This window comes from Megachile rotundata, chromosome 15 (genome assembly GCF_050947335.1).
Source record: "Megachile rotundata isolate GNS110a chromosome 15, iyMegRotu1, whole genome shotgun sequence".
NCBI classification, from domain to species: domain Eukaryota; kingdom Metazoa; phylum Arthropoda; class Insecta; order Hymenoptera; family Megachilidae; genus Megachile; species Megachile rotundata.
This window is the reverse complement of record NC_134997.1, coordinates 12,467,740-12,486,452: the sequence shown is the minus strand read 5'-3', so window position 1 is coordinate 12,486,452 and position 18,713 is coordinate 12,467,740. Positions and strand designations below refer to the sequence as shown.

Genomic DNA, 18,713 nt, shown 5'->3' with positions numbered 1-18,713 from the left:
TTAAAATCGCGTTAACGAACCGCGAATAAAAACGGAAAATGCACGTGTTCCCGATTCTCAGGACTAAGTTTGCATGCTGGGTTGTAAGCGCGAAAACTAGTCCGAAAACAAGAGAAAAGCGGGAAGCCCGGAGGAAACGGGGAAACAAACAAATGGTGGCTGCTTGGACGATCACTGTCCTGCTTTTATTTTGCGCGTCCAACGTGTGGAAACACCGAAAGAAAAAGAGAAGCGGAGACTCCGATGATTACTGACCCATATTCTGTTTCTTGAACAAAGCTTTCGCTTTTTCTCGTTTATCTCGCGGTGGTTGGCGTAAAGCACGAATACGCGTTTCGGGGAATAAATCATGGCGCTGGTTCTTTGCCGTGTTCTCGATAAAATGGAAATTAATTGGAACATATCATTTTCGCAAAGTATGAAATCGTATTCGTGGAAATATAACTGGAACAAATGGGGGTGCACGGGGTAACGAATGCGGTCAATTGCAGTCACGCGAACAAGATAAGAATACGATCGTGAAGGCATATGACAAATTTTAAGAAGTCACGACACGAATCTTAACGACTAGTTCGCGCTTCTACGTACCGCTTTCCACTTATCTGCTGAAACTGTTGTCGCGCGAATCGCCGATTAATCGGATAAAATACGACCATGATGAAACTGTTGGTAAATCGGATCTGGCATTAGCTGGATATTTCTTTAGCTCCGGCTAAGCCAGACACGACGATTTTATTCGAAAACGGTATTTTACATAAAACGTTTCTAATAATAATATCTATACATATTTCATCAAACAAACGTAAACGAAAGTCACACGAAGTTTGCTAAAATCCCCTGTTTATATCACTTTGTACTTTAGTACCGTAAATAGGAAAAGTCAGGTACCTTAAATTTCATTAAAAATCATCTTCGTCTGTGTACTCGCATTCTTCTACGATTCTCGTAATTTCAGCGTCGTACTCTCGCGATTCGTCTTCCGACAAATGCGATTCACCTTCCATAAATTTGGCGAACCTAAAAAATTAAGTTGTTTAAATTGCCGGCTGCTGATTCCTTTTTTTATTCGTTCGGGTAACAACCTGATCGGATCTTTTAATTTTAGAATTGTCCTCCATGGATTACACTCGGGACTGGAACAGTAGCCTTTCAGTTCGTTTAACGCTTTATTTGTTTCTCTTATTGCTTCCTTACGATATTCATCGTCGGTTAATAATTTTCTTCTCTCAGGAAACATACTCTTCCTAATCGTAGACATGTAACATACTTTCCTTTGTAAACTTTAACTATCTTAACTAAACTTTAACTATAATACTATCGATACTATTACAATTAGCATTTTATTAAAAATTAAGGGTCCGTAAAATTGTTCGGACGAAAATATAAAACGATACAAAACAGGTTTTAATTATATTATAATGTTTTATTATATTTCTATCGAAATAAAATAAAGTTTCAATAAAGAATGCAATCATTATTTATTGGTAATTATACAAAACGTAACAAAATATAAAATACCGGTACGCGACATGCGTTCAATGAAAAAATAACATGGGTTAACTTGTAAAAGAAGATTAACGTTTCGGGTAATGGAACTTACCAATAATTTCTCCCTCTTCGAATCAGTACAACTGGGAAATTACAAACAAGAATAAGTATGACGCAACAAAACAATGATGCTTCGCGGAAGTAACTGCTGGAGTACATCATAGCTAATCCTACTATCTGTACAAACAAAATTAAAATATTAGATTAAGTTTGTTGCTAATTTCAAGGTTATTGAAATACAAACCTGCAAGAACCATTCGATGATCTTTTTCGTTCTAGCATTCGTAACAGGGCCAAAACGGTAGCAAATTACAAAACTAATTAGAGATGTTAATAGTATGTACCATGTGACCCATTCCCTGTACTGGACCGCAATCAGTCGAGCATTTTCCCATAACGCTTGTATCAAATAAAAACTCATTGTCCAACCAGTGGCTACCATCAAGTACATAACTTTACCCTTAAATTATATATGACTTGTAAAAACTGATGTTTCAATGTATTAAACAATAAGTATAAGGGATCAATTACCCTTGGTAACAATTTGCTAACAAAGTATACTAAAATAATGATCGAAGTAGTAATCCCAAGTGTGATACCACATAAGTAATAAAATAAAGGATTTCCACTTAATTTGCGGGCACTCCAATATAATAAAGCACCCAATAACATTTGTATTAGGTTGGAAGCATCGATATCTGAAAATGGAAAATATTTGAATGACTCTTGAACATTATCTAATCATCTGTCTGCTCATATTACTCACTTGTTTGCGTCATACTCATTGTGTATTTGTGTAGGTTTGAAGGATATACGTATATGCCAATGCAGACATCCTCAAATGGATTGATTTTAAATTTCTTTTGCTTCTTTGTACCAAATAAATTCAGATTCCAAGATCTCTGATTATCATCGTGCTTCTGTATCACTTCTTGTGCTGTTTTTCCATCATAAATGTCATAGTTATCTATATTTGTATTTAAATGCATCTGTAATTTGATTGCATATGTTGACATGATATAGATCAATACAGATTATTCGAAATGTTATTCTCTTACGCTTAAACTTCTCCATATGTGTATCAAATATTTTGTGTTGGCATTGTGACAGAATATTTGTAACCCAGGCTTATTATTTTCATATAAATCTTCAGGTTTTAGAAAATGTGCTGAAAATTATAAAAATTAATTAGTAAACACATTATATTATTGATGAGTTACTGTCATACTTTCATCATGGAAACACATGTACCATATTTTTCTCTGCACATAGAATTTAAGTTTATTGATAAATTTTACAAGTGACACAAGACTGGGCAAACATATTGTTACCTATTATCATTGTTATCTTACGAATCATTTCGTATTTTTTGAAATAATACAAAATCCGGCAAATTTAAAAATGATTCATAGGTTAATTTAACTTACTTGATTCCATGTTCAATGCAGAAGCTATGTGAGATAAGTGCAGACAAAAAAGAAGTAAAAGGCCAACTGTACTTGGATAAATTATTTTCAGAGCCATTTCGCTTGTCGTATAAAAATGAATGTTTCTTATTAACTGAATCCACGAAGCGCTGTGCATAGTAACATCGTGAAGTTAGTATCCGATCATTTGAAATTCGAAACCTGAGAGTTGAAAATGTCGAGAGAGATATCGAACGTGTTGTTTCTAACTTCGTACAGTAAAATTTGTAATCGGCCCGGTTTACATTGCTCTTATAACGAAAGTATGAGAGAGACAGCCATTTTCCTGTCTTCTTTGTTCCTAAGGGAAATATTCCTCCTTGATTATTGTAAACCTGATCTCAGAAATAGAGAAGTAGCGCGAATGTATTCTGATTTGAAAACACGGTTTTTAACCTTCCACGCTTTGAGTACCGGTATGAAACGGATGCAGAAGATAGCAATAATTGTAAAACCTTAATGAGCCAGTTTATCACGATTCAAGGTATATTTATGCGATATTACATTGTTATAATCAATTTATTTCCTTAAGAAAAATTCGTAAATATTTTTCAATGCATTCTTCTACGTCGATTTCAGTCGGACAATGTGGAAATCAAATCGGTTCGGCATTTTGGCCCCTAGCATTGCACGAGTATGGTATAGAAACTGCAAATACTGGCGTGAACTTACTTAAAATACAGCGAAACTACGTTAAAAATATAGATGATCTGTCAGATGCGTTTCATAGCTTCTTTGTTATACCAGATAATTCTCATGATTTTTGTTTCAAAACTGTGAATGATCTGAGGAGAGCTAAAGTCAAAGCTAGGGTATGTTGACTTCTTCCTTAAGACACTGTCTTAGTAAGCTAACAATCAACTTTTTACTATTTAGGCAATAATGATAGATATGGAAGATAGTGTAATAGGATCACAAAGAAAAGGTCCCTTGCGTGATTTGTTTGATCAAAAATGCATAGTGACTAATTACCCAGGCTCTGCAAATAACTGGTAATTGATTGTTTCACTTAACATATTTTCTAAGTGAAAGGCACTATTACTTTTAGGGCCATGGGTCATTATACTTATGGTAATGAGTATTATGAAAGATTAGAAGATACCATACGACTGTCAGTAGAAAAATGTTCAAGGCTACATGGTTTTCTACTTATGCATTCAGTTGGAGGTGGTACTGGTTCTGGCTTAGGAACAGCCATTTTAAAATTACTAGCTGATAACTATCCTGTGATAGATAGGTATTCCTTCATGAAGACTATGTCCTCTTTAAAGACATTTTAATTAGTCAGAAATGTTTATTTGTACAATGTTAATAGTTGATTTTACAGATTAGTATCTTGTATATATCCAACAGTCATGCAAGATGTTGTAACAGCACCTTATAATGCATTGTTAGCCACGCAAGAGCTTATAGAATATGCAACATGTGTGTTTCCTATTGAAAACACATCCCTGTTGGATATATGCGATGCACAGTTGAAAAAGAAAGAGAACATAGATCAGATAAACTACAATATTTCGTGTAAGCCCTTCCAAGACATGAACAGTATCATTGTAAATATGCTTCTTCATTTAACTAGGTAACTCGATATAATTAACATGAGTAATAAACGTCGACAGAAGACTAAAAACGAAAGTGCTATTTCAGTGGGTCCAGATTTCCTGGTAGCTTAAATATGGATATGAATGAGATAGCAACAAATCTCGTAGCCTATCCGAAATTACATTACATATTTAGCAGCGTTAGTCCGGCAACACTAACCGCTTCAACAATGTGCACTCTGAAAGGAGCAAAGTATATGTTCTTAATTTACTTTGAACTTTTTTTTATGAAATGATTTTTATCGTTTTTTGTTTATTAGACTACTGGATGAATTATTTAGTAATGCCTGGTCACGAAGCAATCAGTTGATCAAAGTAGATCCGCTACAACTCGGTTCTAAGATATTGAGTGGTGCACATATTGCCAGAGGAAACTGTTTTATAAGCGATTTAAAACGAAACGTCGAAAGGTAGCAAGTCTGCATAAATTATAATAGCGTTAATATTAATATTCCGTCACAACTGTTAGGTTTCAACGAAAAATTACGTGCACGGAATGGAGCAGAGAAGCTATGAAAATAGGTTTGTGCTCAGTACCTCCTGCTGGACATTCAACCTCGTTGTTGTGCCTTTTAAACTCTACCTCGATGCATTTGTTATTTAAAAATGTAATAAAACAATTTGTTACATTATACAAAAGAAAGGTATTCGTAAGACACGTTGGATACATTGCGTGTAAATATGTATATCATAATATTTATTTGAACGGTATGATTATTTTGCAGGCACACGTATATCACTACACGCAAGTACGTGGTTTCGAAGAAGCACATTTTGTCGATAGCCAAGAGATCGTGTTAAACTTAATTGCTCAATATACAGAATTGCAGAATCAGATAGGACCGAAAATCTCACGATTACAAATTATTTAACCTCGCGATTGTTAGTAAACTCTAAATTATACAAATTTATTTATTAATCCGATATATACATTAACAACTTAAACAAAACGGAATAAAAATAGTACATCTATCGGCAACAATGAATTATTGCATTAGCCATTGAGAGACCCGCAATTTGCATAAATATATGACTGGTTTGAAAAATTTTGTTGGTTGCTTCGAAAAGTATCTACGAACATAGCATTTCGAAAAGCTTTGCAAAGTCTCGTGGACCGAACTTCTTTGGGTATTTATATATCCACAAACACGGTCGTTTCTCTTCATGGATGTTTTAACTAGCTGGTATTTGCGGCAAGCCAAATTCGTCGACTAAGACACCATCCTGAAAAGAAGAAATCAATGATAATGATCACGATAACAAATTTGCGTCGTCATCGAAATATATCAAGAAATAGAACTTTAATAGATCGTAGATATGAAGACGAACCTTATTTCTAACCGAGCTAGCGCCAGGTTCTTTATCAGGGGCGTTCGGAGCTTTGATAGCATCATCCAAGTAACTCGTATCTTCGTCAATGGCTAAATCATCGCCGAGAGCTTCTAACTCGGCAGCTAATTCATCCTCGTCGATTTCTGGCATGCCGTAACTGCGACCCATCGCTTCTTGGACTTCGTCGGCTTGTTCCAGCATGTCGGCCAAATCATCTTGAAGATCCTGTAATACTTTGAATGAGTTTACCACCGAAACACGAAATGTCTGAAAGGAAAATTTTAAGAAACACCTCTATCTTATCTATATTAATATTCTTAAATTCTTTCTGCATCTGTTTAACACCCTCCTTCATAGCAACCACGGTTGTCTGAGTATCTTTTAACGTCTGAGTAGCATAATTAGCTTGTTCCATATTAAATGCTTGTTGACGCAAGTTATCTACTTGTGCTTCGTACATTTTTCGCTGCTTCAAAACGCGTAAGGCTTTAGCCTTCACCGCGTTCTTCGCAGGGCCTTCTCTCATTTTAACCATTTGATCCTTATACTTCTTTAACTCCGCATCTAATTTAGCTATCTTTTTCTCCGCAGAGTCTGCCCTACTGTCAACCTTAAAAAAACATAAACAATTACGTTTTAATCGAGAGGACAGTAACATAACCTTAATGCTATGGAGAAACGTAATGACTTACCCCAGCGATGCAGTCGGTGATGCTCGGTGCGGGTTCCTTAGGTTTGGCTCGGCCGAAGAGTCTATTCATTTTGTTGTGCGAAAGGTATTGTAAAAATGTAAAATACTTTACTTATTCTTTACTCGTAACTCGTTCTCGCTGGAAACGTCAAACGGACTGATTCATTGGTGACTGCTCCATCTATCGTTGAGGAAGGACATGTACACCATGTACGTATACAAATCTTAAACTAATATGTACGTATGATATAACTTGGTAATTTGTAGGTAGATGTATTATTGAGTACTAGTCATTTCAACGAAACGAAAATGTTATGGAATCAAGATCGTTAGATGGAAAGTTCGAGAACGGTCCCGCCTTTTTTACTTGATGACTGAAATGCTACTGAAACGAAAAAAAGCGGGAAACTTCGGAATAGTGTCATGTTCCAATTTTGGCAAACCAAGCTCCTTTTTTGGAAAGAAACCTGCGAGCTAAAATGATATGTATGTATTTATTTAAGACCTTCAGCTCGATATAAATCAAGTACATCGATTGAATTAAATCTAAAACGATGCACGTGGCGCCATCTAGCGGCAGAACGCCGGAACTAACGAAGCTGGTGTTTCAAAAGTGTGTAGTTCACCCCGTTCGCCGGAGAGATGGCGCCACTAGTTCAATTTTTTTTTTAAATTCAATTATTATCGATTTTATTGATTAATATGCTATATATTTATTATATATTTATTAATATTGATTCTATGCTGCTTTCTTGACATTCTGCAGGTCCAAATATGCGGATTATGAGTTCAGAACAATGTGTACACTGAATAGCATATGGTCGATGATATAGGGAATGACCAGAATGCCCAAAAATTTCCTTTCGAAGTACCAAAAAGCATTCTCACAGGTATCTTCCTTTCCAGAAAAAAAGCCTACTTGTAGAATTTGTTCAAGGTAGAAGTATGAAGGTTCCCCGAAGTTTTACCGGAAAATGCGTAATTAATTTTTTATACGAGCAATTAAGATCTACCAGTGCAAGGATTAGTTACGCAAATAATGCCACTGCGGTTAATGAGAATCGTAAAATATGGTAATCAATACACCGCAACTGATTTCGAATTGTTATAACCAATTGACGGTAGGTCGTTTCACTCATGCATTGTAGCGACTGCAGTAATTTTACAGCATGATTTTAACATTTTAAGCAGGAAGTTTATGCAAGAATCCGCCTTTAGAAACATTTTTTGTTCCATCGCTCACGATATTCGCCACTCGATGGAGCCATATGTAAGAATTCCAAAACACGTAAATCCGCAAGACAATTAGATCGTCTTAGAAGCGCATAAAGAACGAGTAAATATTTCCGCAAACACAGTGACCCAATTCACAAAATATCATAAACCAACAGTCGCAAGTAAGTGGAACGTATAATTATGCATGTACATCACGTAGAACATCCTCGAGTACTGTTTAACTTTATTATTAAACATTGCAGGTTCCCGAAAGGTGATATCGTCGTACGCTAAAGGTCGATTTTTTGCATTTCGCTTCGGTTGATAGGTGATCGAAGAGGCAATTTAGTTTGATCGTTGAACGGAAGAGGGAAACGTCGAGGCGGTCGCATCGGGCGCGTAATTGGAACCGGAGAAGGGAAGATAGTAGAGTCGGTCAAAGAGAAGGACGGCGGTGACGACGGCTATGGAGGTTTTCTCCGATTATCGGTAGCGGTGATATCGTTGGCGGTGGCGGGTGAAACGCGAACGCGCGTGCGTGACCGACGTCGCCGCGCGACGCAGCAGCGACGTAGCGACGACGACGTCGACGAGGACGAGGACGAAGCGGCGGCCGAAGATCGCCGAGCGCACGGCTACGCGGAGAGACTACGGCTGGTATGGTGTGGGCCGCGGCACGGCCACAGTGTTCCAAAAGTCGGCACCGCGGACGAATCGTATCACGCGCGACGCGAAGCTGCGTCGTCGAATCGCGGTCTCCTGGCCTCGATCGAGTGCAGCCAGGGAACGCGAGCAGGCAGCCAGGCAACCGGCTGCCCGATCAGCGATCGAGCTAGTCTACGTTTGCCGAGTCACTGGAAACTCGAGGCGGCTCTGCGGAGGAATCGCTGCACCGCATCTATCGTTTTGAAGGAGCGAGCACGAGATAGGAAGAGAGAGAGAGAGAGAGAGAGAGAGCTAGTGAGAGAGAGAGGGAGCATTAGAAAGAGACGGAGAGAGAGAGAAAGAGAGCTAGAACGATCGAGAGCGGTAGCAGCGCGAGTGGGCAAAGTACGCTCGCTGCCAATGGGAAGAGGCGCTAGATCGAACCAAGACGAGACAAGGTGGTGAGCTCGGCGAACGCCCATAGGACACGAAAAGCCAAAGCCGCGACACACGGAGGGGTCGCGTCGTCTCGCGTCGTTTGGCGTCGTCTCGCGTAGACGAGCGTCGAGGAACGTCCGTGCGCGTTCTCGGCGACGCGTATCGTCGGGCCGAAAGAGGATCGATCGTTCAGTCGATCGCGAGTGCGCCGAACGGCAGTAGCGATCCGATGTCGGTCGAAAGGAATCGCTTGGTCGGAACCGTTTGGTCGGCTCGCTGTGTTCAGTGACGTATCGGTAGCGTCGCGCGCGCGGCAAGGACCAAGGATCCCTCGCTCGTTCCCAGTTGTTCGCCAAGTGCGCGAGTGTTTTTCGGTTGCTAGCTGGCTCGCGCGCGCGCCGCGACGCGTGCGTGTGCTTGTGCGTGTGGTTGTGCGTGTGGCTTTTTTTCCATCGTGGTATTCCACGCGCGTGTTGGTTGCAGTGGAAGAGGGAAGGTCGCGTTGCATCGGCCGCATTTGGGAGCATTCCAAGTGGCTCAGCGCTCGTCGAGGGAAACGATTATGTTCGCTGGGGGCGAGTGAATACCGGAAACGTTCTCGCTCGACCTTCGATCGACGGTCAAAGGTCCTCGGGCAACAGTTTCATCGCGGACGATGACGATGCTCGTCGAGCGAACGATCGCTCGATAACGAGTGTAGAATGCTACGGAAGCAAAGTCGCTACCGAATTGTATGGAAGCGACTGGTCGTTAACGTAATCTAATCGGGTCGAACGTTATTATTAGTGGATCGCCGTGTCCAGATAAAGAGGTAGAGCCATCGGCGAGAGAGTCGGAGCGCAGGCTAGAGCCAGAGCTACGACTACGGCCACGGCTAGAGTTAGAGGTAACACTAGAACGAGAGACGGAGAGTAAGCGAGAGAAAGAGAGGGGTGAGGAGGAGGAGGAGGAGGTGGAGGAAGAAGAGAAGGAGGAAGAGGTGGAGGAGAACGTGGAGGAGGCGGAGGGAGGAGGAGGTGGTGAAGGTGGAGAAGAAAGAAAGAGAAAAAAGGAGAGCACGCGTCAGGTCAGGAAAGACGGGGTACGATCGAAGCGCGTTCAAGGGAAGGAAAAAGGTCGAGGGAGAAACGAGGAAATCGAGCGAAAACGAGGAGAAGAAGGGAATCGAAAGAGAGATTGGCGTAGTTCGCACAGCTTCCGGGGCTCGTGGGTGTTTTTACGAGTACGCGGTGGATCGATAGTTGTCTCGCGAGCTCTGGTCGACGGAGCCGCCGTGGTCGACGACGTTCCCACCGATAGAAACGATTCGATACGATTCGATTCGTTCGAGTGGCAACCGGAATCGGAAAAATCTCGAGCCTCGAGCCTCGAGTCTCGAGTCTCGAGTCTCGAGCCTCGAACGAAACGCGGAGGATCGCGCGACGATTACGCGACACTTGGAATCCCCCGTGATTTATGGGGGACTTTAACGCGAGCAGTCTCTTCTCGAACAGCCTGTCCGGCACGAGCAAGTCGTCGATCGGTAGCAGCGCCAACACCGCCGTAACCATAACGACGTCAACGATGCAGGACGACCTCTTGATCGAGAAACAGGCCGGTGGCAAAACTGCGCCGTTGTCGCCGAGCACCGGCTTGGATACCGTGGCTGGACAAGAGAAGACGAAGGACGCGGTCGAGGTCGAAAGTATCGCTATCGCGGCGACGACGACGCCCTCCTCCGGCGAGAAAGAGATCGCGTGCAGCACCAGCTCGACGCTCCAGGGTTTCTCGGATACGGCCCGAGTACCTAGCCTCTGGTCCGCCCCGGACGACACCGGTCTCCACGCGTTGCCCGTCAACGGTTCGATCGGGGCCTTCCAAAACTTCCCGTCCGGTGGTCCAGCCGGTTTGTTCGCCGGTTCCCAAGCTACCGTGTCGGCGGGCGCGCGTCGAGCGATCACCGCTAGTCACAATTTCCCTCAACAACACGGTACCGCGACCGCTCCCGCGGCCAGGCACGGTCTCCAAGTCTCCTCGACGCAACAGCAACAGCAGCAGCAGCAACAACAGCAGCAACAACAGCAGCAACAGCAGCAGCAGCATCAACAACAGCAGCAGCAGCAACAGCAGCAGCAGCAACAACAACAGCAGCAGCATCAACAACAACCAACAGCCAACACGCATCCCGGCGTTTACCTTCCCGCGAAAGGTTACGCGGCTTGGTCCGGTGGACCGCAAGCGCCTCAACAATGGGGAGCCGGACCGCAGGCTGGCGCGGTCGCGAGCCCCGGGCTTTCGCCGTGGAGCCGGGGCAGATCGGTGCCGAATCTACCCCCGTTGCATTCGTCCCTGCACGCCGCTGCCGCGGTCGCGGCTGCCGCTGGACTTCAAGGAAGGAAACCGAGTCCGACGTTTCCCGGTCACCCGGGCCAGGCGGCTCATCCGTCTTGCATCAGTCCGGTCAAGTTTCGGAGGAGTACCTCCTATCCCGGAAAGGGCAACATGTACCCGCCCCAGCCCGCGCCTACCTTCGAAGTTACCGCCGCCGAAGAGAGGGACTTGCTCCAATTGCCACCGTTTCAGCAGGTAAGCTTATCCTCGACGCTTATTAACGCCACAACGCGAGAATTCGATCCGTCGAATCGACCTTCGTTGCCACGTAGGCGAACGAGTTTCTCGATCGGACCGAAATCATCGGAAGACTTCGATTTTAACTTTGTTCTCGCGGAATTTCCGTGTTTACCGATATCCTCCGAGATCGAAGAGACTTCCGCGGTCTCGGTACACGCGCGCCAGGTTATGCAATCGTACGAGACTTTCGTAAGTTTAAATTTAGACGTACAACGGTCGTTTCGGCGTCGTTGCTCAGCGAAAGCTTTTCCGAATCCCCTGCTTTTACCGATCGAATTTCCAGCGAATACGCGGAGTAAGGCGCGGGCCTCGGAGTATCGGTATCGGTGCAGATCGAATATCGCGATTCGATCGAAACTAGGAAACCTTTTCCGATACGCTTGTTTCGACGCCTGACCCAATTCCTTTCGTACGCGGTGGCAGCTTCAGGAGCTAACAGTGTCTAGCAGAACTTTAAGCTCGGCTATTTTAACCGCTCGTCAAAAATAGACCAGCATACTATCCGAGAGAAATGGCGGATTCTCGCACCTCGTTTATGCGACTCGCTCCAAACCCATTTACCTCTCGTATATAAAAAATTATCGGTTCGTTTGAAGAAACAAAGTAAATGCGACGAAACGTCGCGCAATTTTGTCTAGCAATTTTCCATCGAAAAGTACACGCGTAAGTGTACGCGGAACGATAACGTCGATGAAGCGCGTGCGCGTGCGCGAAGAAACGCGGCTAAACGAGTACCAAGGTTTCGAGGTTATTCTCATAAATCGTTCGAAATTGGTAGAAGGAAAATATCGAGCTTTGTAGGTAAAAATACCTACGTTGCAGCCACAAATTACCATGAAATTAACGCATCCCGGGAAGAACGATCGATCGAGAGCGAGAAATTGGCGGGAGAAAATGATTGGCACTGGGCCGCGATATATAATTCGATCGTCGATTACCTTGGAATCGGAGCATGCGTAGTTAGTTCGCGACGAACCGATCGCGCGTCCCGTTGCGAGCGCTCGATCACGCGTTTTATCGCAGACTTTCGTTATCGCTCGATTTACGAGACGCGGTAGCGTTTCGATTTTTACGATGGATCGCTCGCGAGGTTACGGTAACCTCGTTCGAAGACGGTTCGAAAAACATCGGAGGCGCGCGAGGATAAAGATTTTTATTGACGTTACCTTGACGCAGCGACGTTACGCAGCGCCGTCGAGGTATTTCGTTACGAAACTCGTGCGATTCTGACGAAACGAAAAGGCTGGTCGCGCGTGCCAGAGAACCGCTCGTAGCGGAACGATCTCGAATATCGGAAAACGCGTGGTGTCGCGGGGAATCGTTCCGTATGCGCGCGTGTACCTAGGCGTACGCGTATGGCGTATCGAAGAACGTAGGCGGAGACACGTGGCATCTGGTATAGCGTGCTGGAAAATTGATAAACGGCGATTAGCCAAATCGGTCGATAGCAGCAGTAAAAGTAGGCGTGAAAAATAAAGGTCGGATAATCGTCGTGGATCGAAATACCAGCTTCTGACGTGGCACGCGTCGACTAAGTTCCGTATTAGTCCGAGGAATAGCGAGCAAAGTTTTTCAACTAATTCCGACGTTACGTCGAATATCTGGACGTTAACCCAATTTAAGATCCCTTCAATTCGAATTCGGGACTGCGCCGCCGCGCTGCCGCGCCACCGCGCCGGTGCGGACTGACCCGACCCGCTACGAGGTTTATAGGTCACTCCGCTTTCGCGCGATATAGATTTTTCGCGAGGAGCTCCGACGTCGTACGCTCCTCTCGAAATCGTGTTGTCCTTCTCGATCTCGAAATCGATGCACCGGGTCATAACCGGGCTTCCGAAGCGCTTCTGCGAGTCTACGCGAATCCGGCCGCGATTCTTTACGAATTCCTAATCGGATAAATGATTTACTCGACTAATCCGATCGAGGATTTCTCGAGCAGCTGTTACGAGTAAGCATTTTTCGTGCGGCTGAAACTCGACAACGAACCAAGTTCGTATCGATTCGGTGCATCGGAGAAGCTCGCAACTTATGTAATAAAATACGGTAAACTGCAACGCGCGACGACCCTGTAACGAAGCTACTACCGCTGACGGAGAGAGAGAGAGGCACGAGAGGGGAGAGGAAGGACGGCATGCGCGCGACCACCCACTATCGAACGCTGACGTCGCCGCGTCTGTTAGCAGCGTGCCAGCGCTCCAACGCACCAGCGCACCAGACGCTTCTAGCAAGGACATCGTTAGAAACCCTTTCAGAGATAGACAACGCGGTTAGCCGCTTTGTCCTGGATCCATATGGGATCAGATCTCGTTAGGAAATATCTGTAGGGTCCACGAGAAGAATCATCCGAGGACCATCAGCGACGACAGCGCTCCGCGTTATCCGCCCTTCCGCCCTCGCCCGCTATCCTGCACCCACCCTCCGCGTTTCACCCTCCCTTTCTTCTCTCCTGTTTGCAAGCGCCTCGCTTCCCCACCCGGCGAACGGTGACCCAGTTCGCGCTAGCCGACTGGAATCGTTCCTTCCGCGCACACCTCGGGAACCGGGTTACGCCGCTCCGCACCGCGCTGCGTCCCGGTCCGCACGAACCTTTCCGCAGCCTAGGTAGCTGGCAACGATCGCTCGAATCGGTCGAAATCGATGCTCCGATTTCCCGACCGGGGACATTCTGCTCCTCTCGCTTTTGTCGAGCTCCCTCGCGTCCACCGACAATTACTTTTCGCGAGCCCAATGGATGAGTTGTCTCCTGTAAAGAATGGGGAGTTTGTTGGTAAAGACGGGGAGCTCGTCGGAGGGACCAGAAGGTGTCGGATTGTTGCGCGTGTCTGGCGTGACGAATGCAAAAAAGGAAGAAAGAAGAGAGGCGGAAGGAGAAACGGCGTGTTAGAACAACGGGTGCTAGCGCGAGAACCGCGTCTAGACCGACGGGACGAGCGGAAACGGAGAAGGCGATGAGCGTGCACGCGCGAATACGCCGCTCGTAAATTCGCTAACGATCCCCCTTTTTCGCGGCTCTTTCCGTACGCTGTCTCGTTCTCGCTTCGATCGATCATCTCGTGACTTTCGGCAAGAATAACCGATGGCCACTGTTTCTTACAAAGTTTATGAACTACCTCGCGACATTATAGCATAGAATTTTGACTCGCCTGCAAATATTTTTTCCTTCGAATGCCTGACAAAACGTTTCAACTGCATGACCTGCAGGAATTGGAATTACGTCTACTCGTTTTAACTCGGTATAAACGGATCGATGTCTCGCGAAGGTAGAAAACGCCGGCACCGACGGCCTCGAGTCGATCGATTCCGATCGACTGTTTCATCCAATTTGCGTCTTCGTATTTCCGCTGTACGATTGACCGACGGCGGTCGAAGAAACATCGAAACGTTTGTGAAGCAAGGGAGAATAGAAAAGTTAGGGAGATAGGCAAGATGCGGAGGAGTAGGTTGAGCAGGAGCGATATCGTAACGGAGCCTGCACAAAGGTTGCCGTCGACGCCCTGCCGCTGCTTCCTGGTTTCCCTATATTGATTTTCTAGCGTGGCCGTAGCTAGACGGAAACGGAGCGACGCGCGACGCGGCGCGAGGGAGAGAAACACGCTGCGCCGCACAGCGCCGTGCTCGTGCTCGCGTTTCGTGCTCGTGCTTCGTACACGGATACTCTAACGAACGCGAACATTGGCTGCTAGAGCGTTTATACGTCGGTTTGCGACGCGTGAGCCACGTTTGCGCGTGCACGGTGCACCCGTAAAAGCCGGAAAAGGGGAAGCGGATAGTGGGGGTTCCATGCAAGAGGGTGGAAAGAGTACGCCTCGGGGTTGCGGCTAGCACGAAGGAGACGCGAAGGTGGAGCTACCTTTTGCACCTCCGAAAGATGGAGAGGAGATTATCCGTCACGCGCGCTTTCCCGCTCTTGGTTTTTTGGCTCTCTGTTTTTCCACCCCTCCTTCTATTTATCTCCCTTCGATTCTTGCGGAATTAAATCGATGGATTCGTCGATAAGTTATGCGATTTAACGTTTGGAAGTTTAACGAAGAGTTTACGAGTACCTTCGAGGCGACGAAGCGTCGCGTCGCTTTCTCGTGGAACGCGTCAAGTAGTAAAGGACGACGCGTGGTCGGACGATCGATCACCCGACTATGCACGGACTACGGGGGCCCAACGGTGTTTGTAGCGCGTGTTTTCGAATTCCTCTTATTTCTCCCTCTCTTCGAGAAATTACATTGAAAACATTAGTCCATAGGGAAAGATAGATAATTTAACGAAGAGGAATTAAATCTAAATTGTTTGGATGTTACAGGATCGTATGACGGCTAATGGAAATTCGCCGTTGGACAGCATGAGGACGTTGGAGCATTACTTGAGCGACATCATGCGAGCCGGTGCGGCCGACACACCGGAGCACGTAAAAGGTAAGCCGATTTTGGAGCGTGTCAATTAAGCGTAAGCATCGTTCGAACGGAAAATGCAAGGAATCCTTTCGATTTATCGTCCGAGCGAACTTCCGTTTTTTCGCTGGAAATAATCGTGATCGACGGATACGTGGTCGGTTAAGCGGAAGCAGTCTTGTTCGTCCAACAAGATCAACGAAATTGCCAAGCAGCCGAGCACTCGACGCACGGCGGCTCTGCCACCCTCCACTCGACGCTGTTCGCTCCGCTCGTTCTATCCGACAGCGCGTGAATTTGACGCGACCGCGAGCCAACGCGGAGACAAAAGTGGACGAAGAAGGAGCAGACTTCTACACTCTCTTTTTTCCCGGTTTTCCCTTGGTCCGTCGCTTTCTTTTTCGCCAGTCTAGCCACCCTGTCTGCGAGCTCTCGCAACCCTCGGACAAGCGTTCTCGCGCCTGCAGTCAAGGGCAAGGGTGGTGCCTCTCGTCTTCCTCGAAACCGTACGACGCGGTAAAGCGAACCAGATTTTGCTGGAATATAAACACAAACGTTAAAAACGTATCGGCCAAGTTTTCGTCGAAGGTTTCGTTATGCAACTTGCTCGTTATTCGTTCGTAATGGCTCCTCGGGAGGCAGAAAGCGGACGGAGGGAGAGGCGATCGAGAAGAATGCAAAAGAGGCGCCGGGAGCAGGTGACATCTCCGCAAACCGGCGACTTCATTGTATCGCGTAATTATCGTTTCCCTTAAAGACCAAAGACCGTCGGGGGATGTCCGCCGAGGTTGTTTCTTTTTTCGCAGACCCTTATCCTTGCAATTAAAATCCAGCCGCGATCGAATCGCAGTTAACGATGGCCGAGAATTCGTTACGACGGTTCTCGTAGAAGATCTCGGATCGGTTCGATCGAAAGAGTTCTTCGGCTGGAAAAGGAGAAACGAGGGTAGGATGGGAGCGTGCGAGTCTTTATTCTAGAACAAAAACTTCTCTCTCGAGGCATTGTAAGGTTCCGTTGAGTGGGCGTGCTCCTTCACGACGCCATCTTTGAAAGTGTCAGCACGGCACTTTAAACTGCACTAGTAGGTCAACCCTTGGAAAATCCGAGTGTACTCGAGCTCGTAAAAAACCGGGAGAATCGAATATTTTCGGGGGGGCGAACGAGCCCGGTGCGCATTGTCGTGTAACGCGTTTTCAACCGATCGATATCGCGGCCACGCTATAGCTCGTAACGATCGCGTGTTTCGCATCGATAAGATCCTTTGAAAAATAAGCGAATCGATTTCGCGTTCGCGTGTCGCGTTTTCGCGATATCGCCGGTATAAACGACGCGAACAGCGGCTGTCGTTTGTCGTTCGCTCGCCACCGTTGGAACTCGCGGGCGTTGTTGCCTTTCGCTCGATTGGCACGAGGTCGTGCAACGAAAACTTCAGCGAAGCTGTCCAACGATCGATCTAACCGCGGTGCAGCGACGTTTTCTAGCAACGGTCAGCCAGCCAACTCCGCGTCCTTCGACGACGGATTCGAGGCAATTTTACAGTCGCATTTTCTGACCTATATACGCTGGCTAATCCGACCAAAGGATAGAAGGGGTGGTTTTAACTCGCCGCTCTATCTAGGGTTTCATTGCTTCTCTTCGTTCCTCCCTCCCCATGCTTTAGCCGGTAATACGTGTCATTGAAAAGGTGAACCTCCTGCGGAAACGCATCGAAACGCTTAACGCTATGACTTATTTGTCGGGTGCGTCAGACAGAACTGCGTAATTAAGCTATAATATTAACTCCTTCCCGTGCCATTTATTTAACAGATGCGTCAGTCAAGACTAACTGTGCAGGGTTGTAACATTAAAACGAACAAAGAAAATTAAAATGTTGTAACTATTTTATATTCAGATCCTTGATAATGTAACTTATAGCTGGACTTAAATTTCAAGTTGAAGAGTATTCAAAATTTGAGTAAGGTTTGTCACGTTTGAACTGTATGTGCGTCACGAGTGAGACTCGTCAAAGCACGAGAAGGGATTAAGATAGACAAAAAAATTGAAATGTTATTTCAATATGTTATTCAATTGTTGACTATGCAAATTATTGGACTTGAACTCCAAATTGAGCGTATTAAAAATTTGAGTAAAATCACGGCCGAGGTACGAGTCACGAGTCAGTCTCGTCAAAATGGTGCTAGGGGTTAATTCAAACACGCTGTCTTCCTGTCAAGTGCATTGGAAAACAAGAATAAGTCTGACAATTCCTGAGAAGTTTGTTCAGAACATCAATTTGCGAAACGTCTTCCGAAATTCGTTGTAACTACAGTTGATCTCCCTTGCGTTGATCGAAAAATTGACTGATTCGACGTTCTTTCTGAACCTCGAAGTGCCTTGTTCTCCACACGTGTCGTTCGGTAATTTTTCGTTATCGAATTTTCGACGCACCGTACAAATAAAGCGGCGACGAGTTAAAAACAGTTAAAGACATAGAAGGAAACAGCGATAACGGTGAATTACAGATAATAATCCGAAAAATGAAGGTAACGTCCGATAACGAGGTAACGGTGCAAATGATAAAAGCAGTAAAGCGATAAGGTACGATCGGAATAAAAATAGATTTCCAGCCAAGAAGCGGCCGAGGAAATAATCCTCTTACGTCGCAGAAGCAATTGCTGGTGAAAACGTACGGTTCTGCGATCAAAGGATATTCGTAACACGCAGAAACGGATGCTCATAAAACGGTGGCGCGTTTTATAATGCGAAAAGGGAAGAGGCGGTCGAACGTCGAAAAGCTGTACCGAC

The 18,713-nt window shown here is 45.5% G+C and overlaps 4 protein-coding genes across 5 annotated transcripts in view; 2 read left to right on the top strand and 2 right to left on the bottom strand.

The window, feature by feature from the left end:
• Window positions 1-658: 658 nt before the first annotated feature.
• Window positions 659-3,244, bottom strand: Nemp (Nuclear envelope integral membrane protein). Its single transcript, XM_003703604.3, has 8 exons — window positions 2,976-3,244; window positions 2,607-2,716; window positions 2,315-2,537; window positions 2,080-2,246; window positions 1,793-2,008; window positions 1,601-1,725; window positions 1,083-1,244; window positions 659-1,017 (listed from the first exon to the last, which is right to left on the bottom strand). Exons 1-8 carry the CDS (start codon window positions 3,130-3,132, stop codon window positions 900-902), a joined length of 1,278 nt encoding a protein of 425 aa, XP_003703652.2. The 5' UTR covers window positions 3,133-3,244; the 3' UTR covers window positions 659-899.
• An 81-nt stretch (window positions 3,245-3,325) lies between these two features.
• LOC100875970 (tubulin epsilon chain) lies at window positions 3,326-5,792 on the top strand. The gene is made up of 9 exons (XM_003703450.3): window positions 3,326-3,498; window positions 3,594-3,826; window positions 3,891-4,006; window positions 4,063-4,251; window positions 4,342-4,593; window positions 4,662-4,808; window positions 4,876-5,025; window positions 5,085-5,259; window positions 5,341-5,792. Exons 1-9 carry the CDS (start codon window positions 3,474-3,476, stop codon window positions 5,485-5,487), a joined length of 1,434 nt encoding a protein of 477 aa, XP_003703498.1. The 5' UTR covers window positions 3,326-3,473; the 3' UTR covers window positions 5,488-5,792.
• Window positions 5,292-6,779, bottom strand: Vps60 (vacuolar protein sorting 60). Its single transcript, XM_003703451.3, has 4 exons — window positions 6,640-6,779; window positions 6,240-6,557; window positions 5,945-6,172; window positions 5,292-5,839 (listed from the first exon to the last, which is right to left on the bottom strand). Exons 1-4 carry the CDS (start codon window positions 6,706-6,708, stop codon window positions 5,789-5,791), a joined length of 666 nt encoding a protein of 221 aa, XP_003703499.1. The 5' UTR covers window positions 6,709-6,779; the 3' UTR covers window positions 5,292-5,788.
• A 3,175-nt stretch (window positions 6,780-9,954) lies between these two features.
• orb2 (cytoplasmic polyadenylation element-binding protein orb2) overlaps window positions 9,955-18,713 on the top strand; it is a 47,869-nt gene continuing 39,110 nt past the window's right edge. Inside the window, exons 1-2 of one of the 2 annotated variants that reach the window (XM_076540277.1) lie at window positions 9,955-11,501; window positions 15,841-15,952. In XM_076540277.1, coding sequence (XP_076396392.1) covers window positions 10,392-11,501; window positions 15,841-15,952 — 1,222 coding nt within the window. In that variant the 5' untranslated portion in view covers window positions 9,955-10,391. The remainder of the gene's footprint in view (window positions 11,502-15,840; window positions 15,953-18,713) is intronic. The other variant, XM_076540276.1, reaches the window with a different exon arrangement.

Coding starts and splice junctions, on each gene's coding strand:
- Nemp (XM_003703604.3), bottom strand. CDS start 3,132: ATGCACAGCGCTTCGTGGATTCAGTTAATAAGAAACATTCATTTTTAT. Junction 2,538..2,606: donor ACATATGGAGAAGTTTAAGC/GTAAGAGAATAA, acceptor ATCAAATTACAG/ATGCATTTAAATACAAATAT. Junction 1,245..1,600: donor CGAAGAGGGAGAAATTATTG/GTAAGTTCCATT, acceptor GTCTACGATTAG/GAAGAGTATGTTTCCTGAGA.
- LOC100875970 (XM_003703450.3), top strand. CDS start 3,474: ATGAGCCAGTTTATCACGATTCAAG. Junction 4,007..4,062: donor CCAGGCTCTGCAAATAACTG/GTAATTGATTGT, acceptor TATTACTTTTAG/GGCCATGGGTCATTATACTT. Junction 4,252..4,341: donor AACTATCCTGTGATAGATAG/GTATTCCTTCAT, acceptor TTGATTTTACAG/ATTAGTATCTTGTATATATC.
- Vps60 (XM_003703451.3), bottom strand. CDS start 6,708: ATGAATAGACTCTTCGGCCGAGCCAAACCTAAGGAACCCGCACCGAGC. Junction 6,173..6,239: donor TTAATATAGATAAGATAGAG/GTGTTTCTTAAA, acceptor AAAGTATTACAG/GATCTTCAAGATGATTTGGC. Junction 5,840..5,944: donor CTAGCTCGGTTAGAAATAAG/GTTCGTCTTCAT, acceptor TCTTCTTTTCAG/GATGGTGTCTTAGTCGACGA.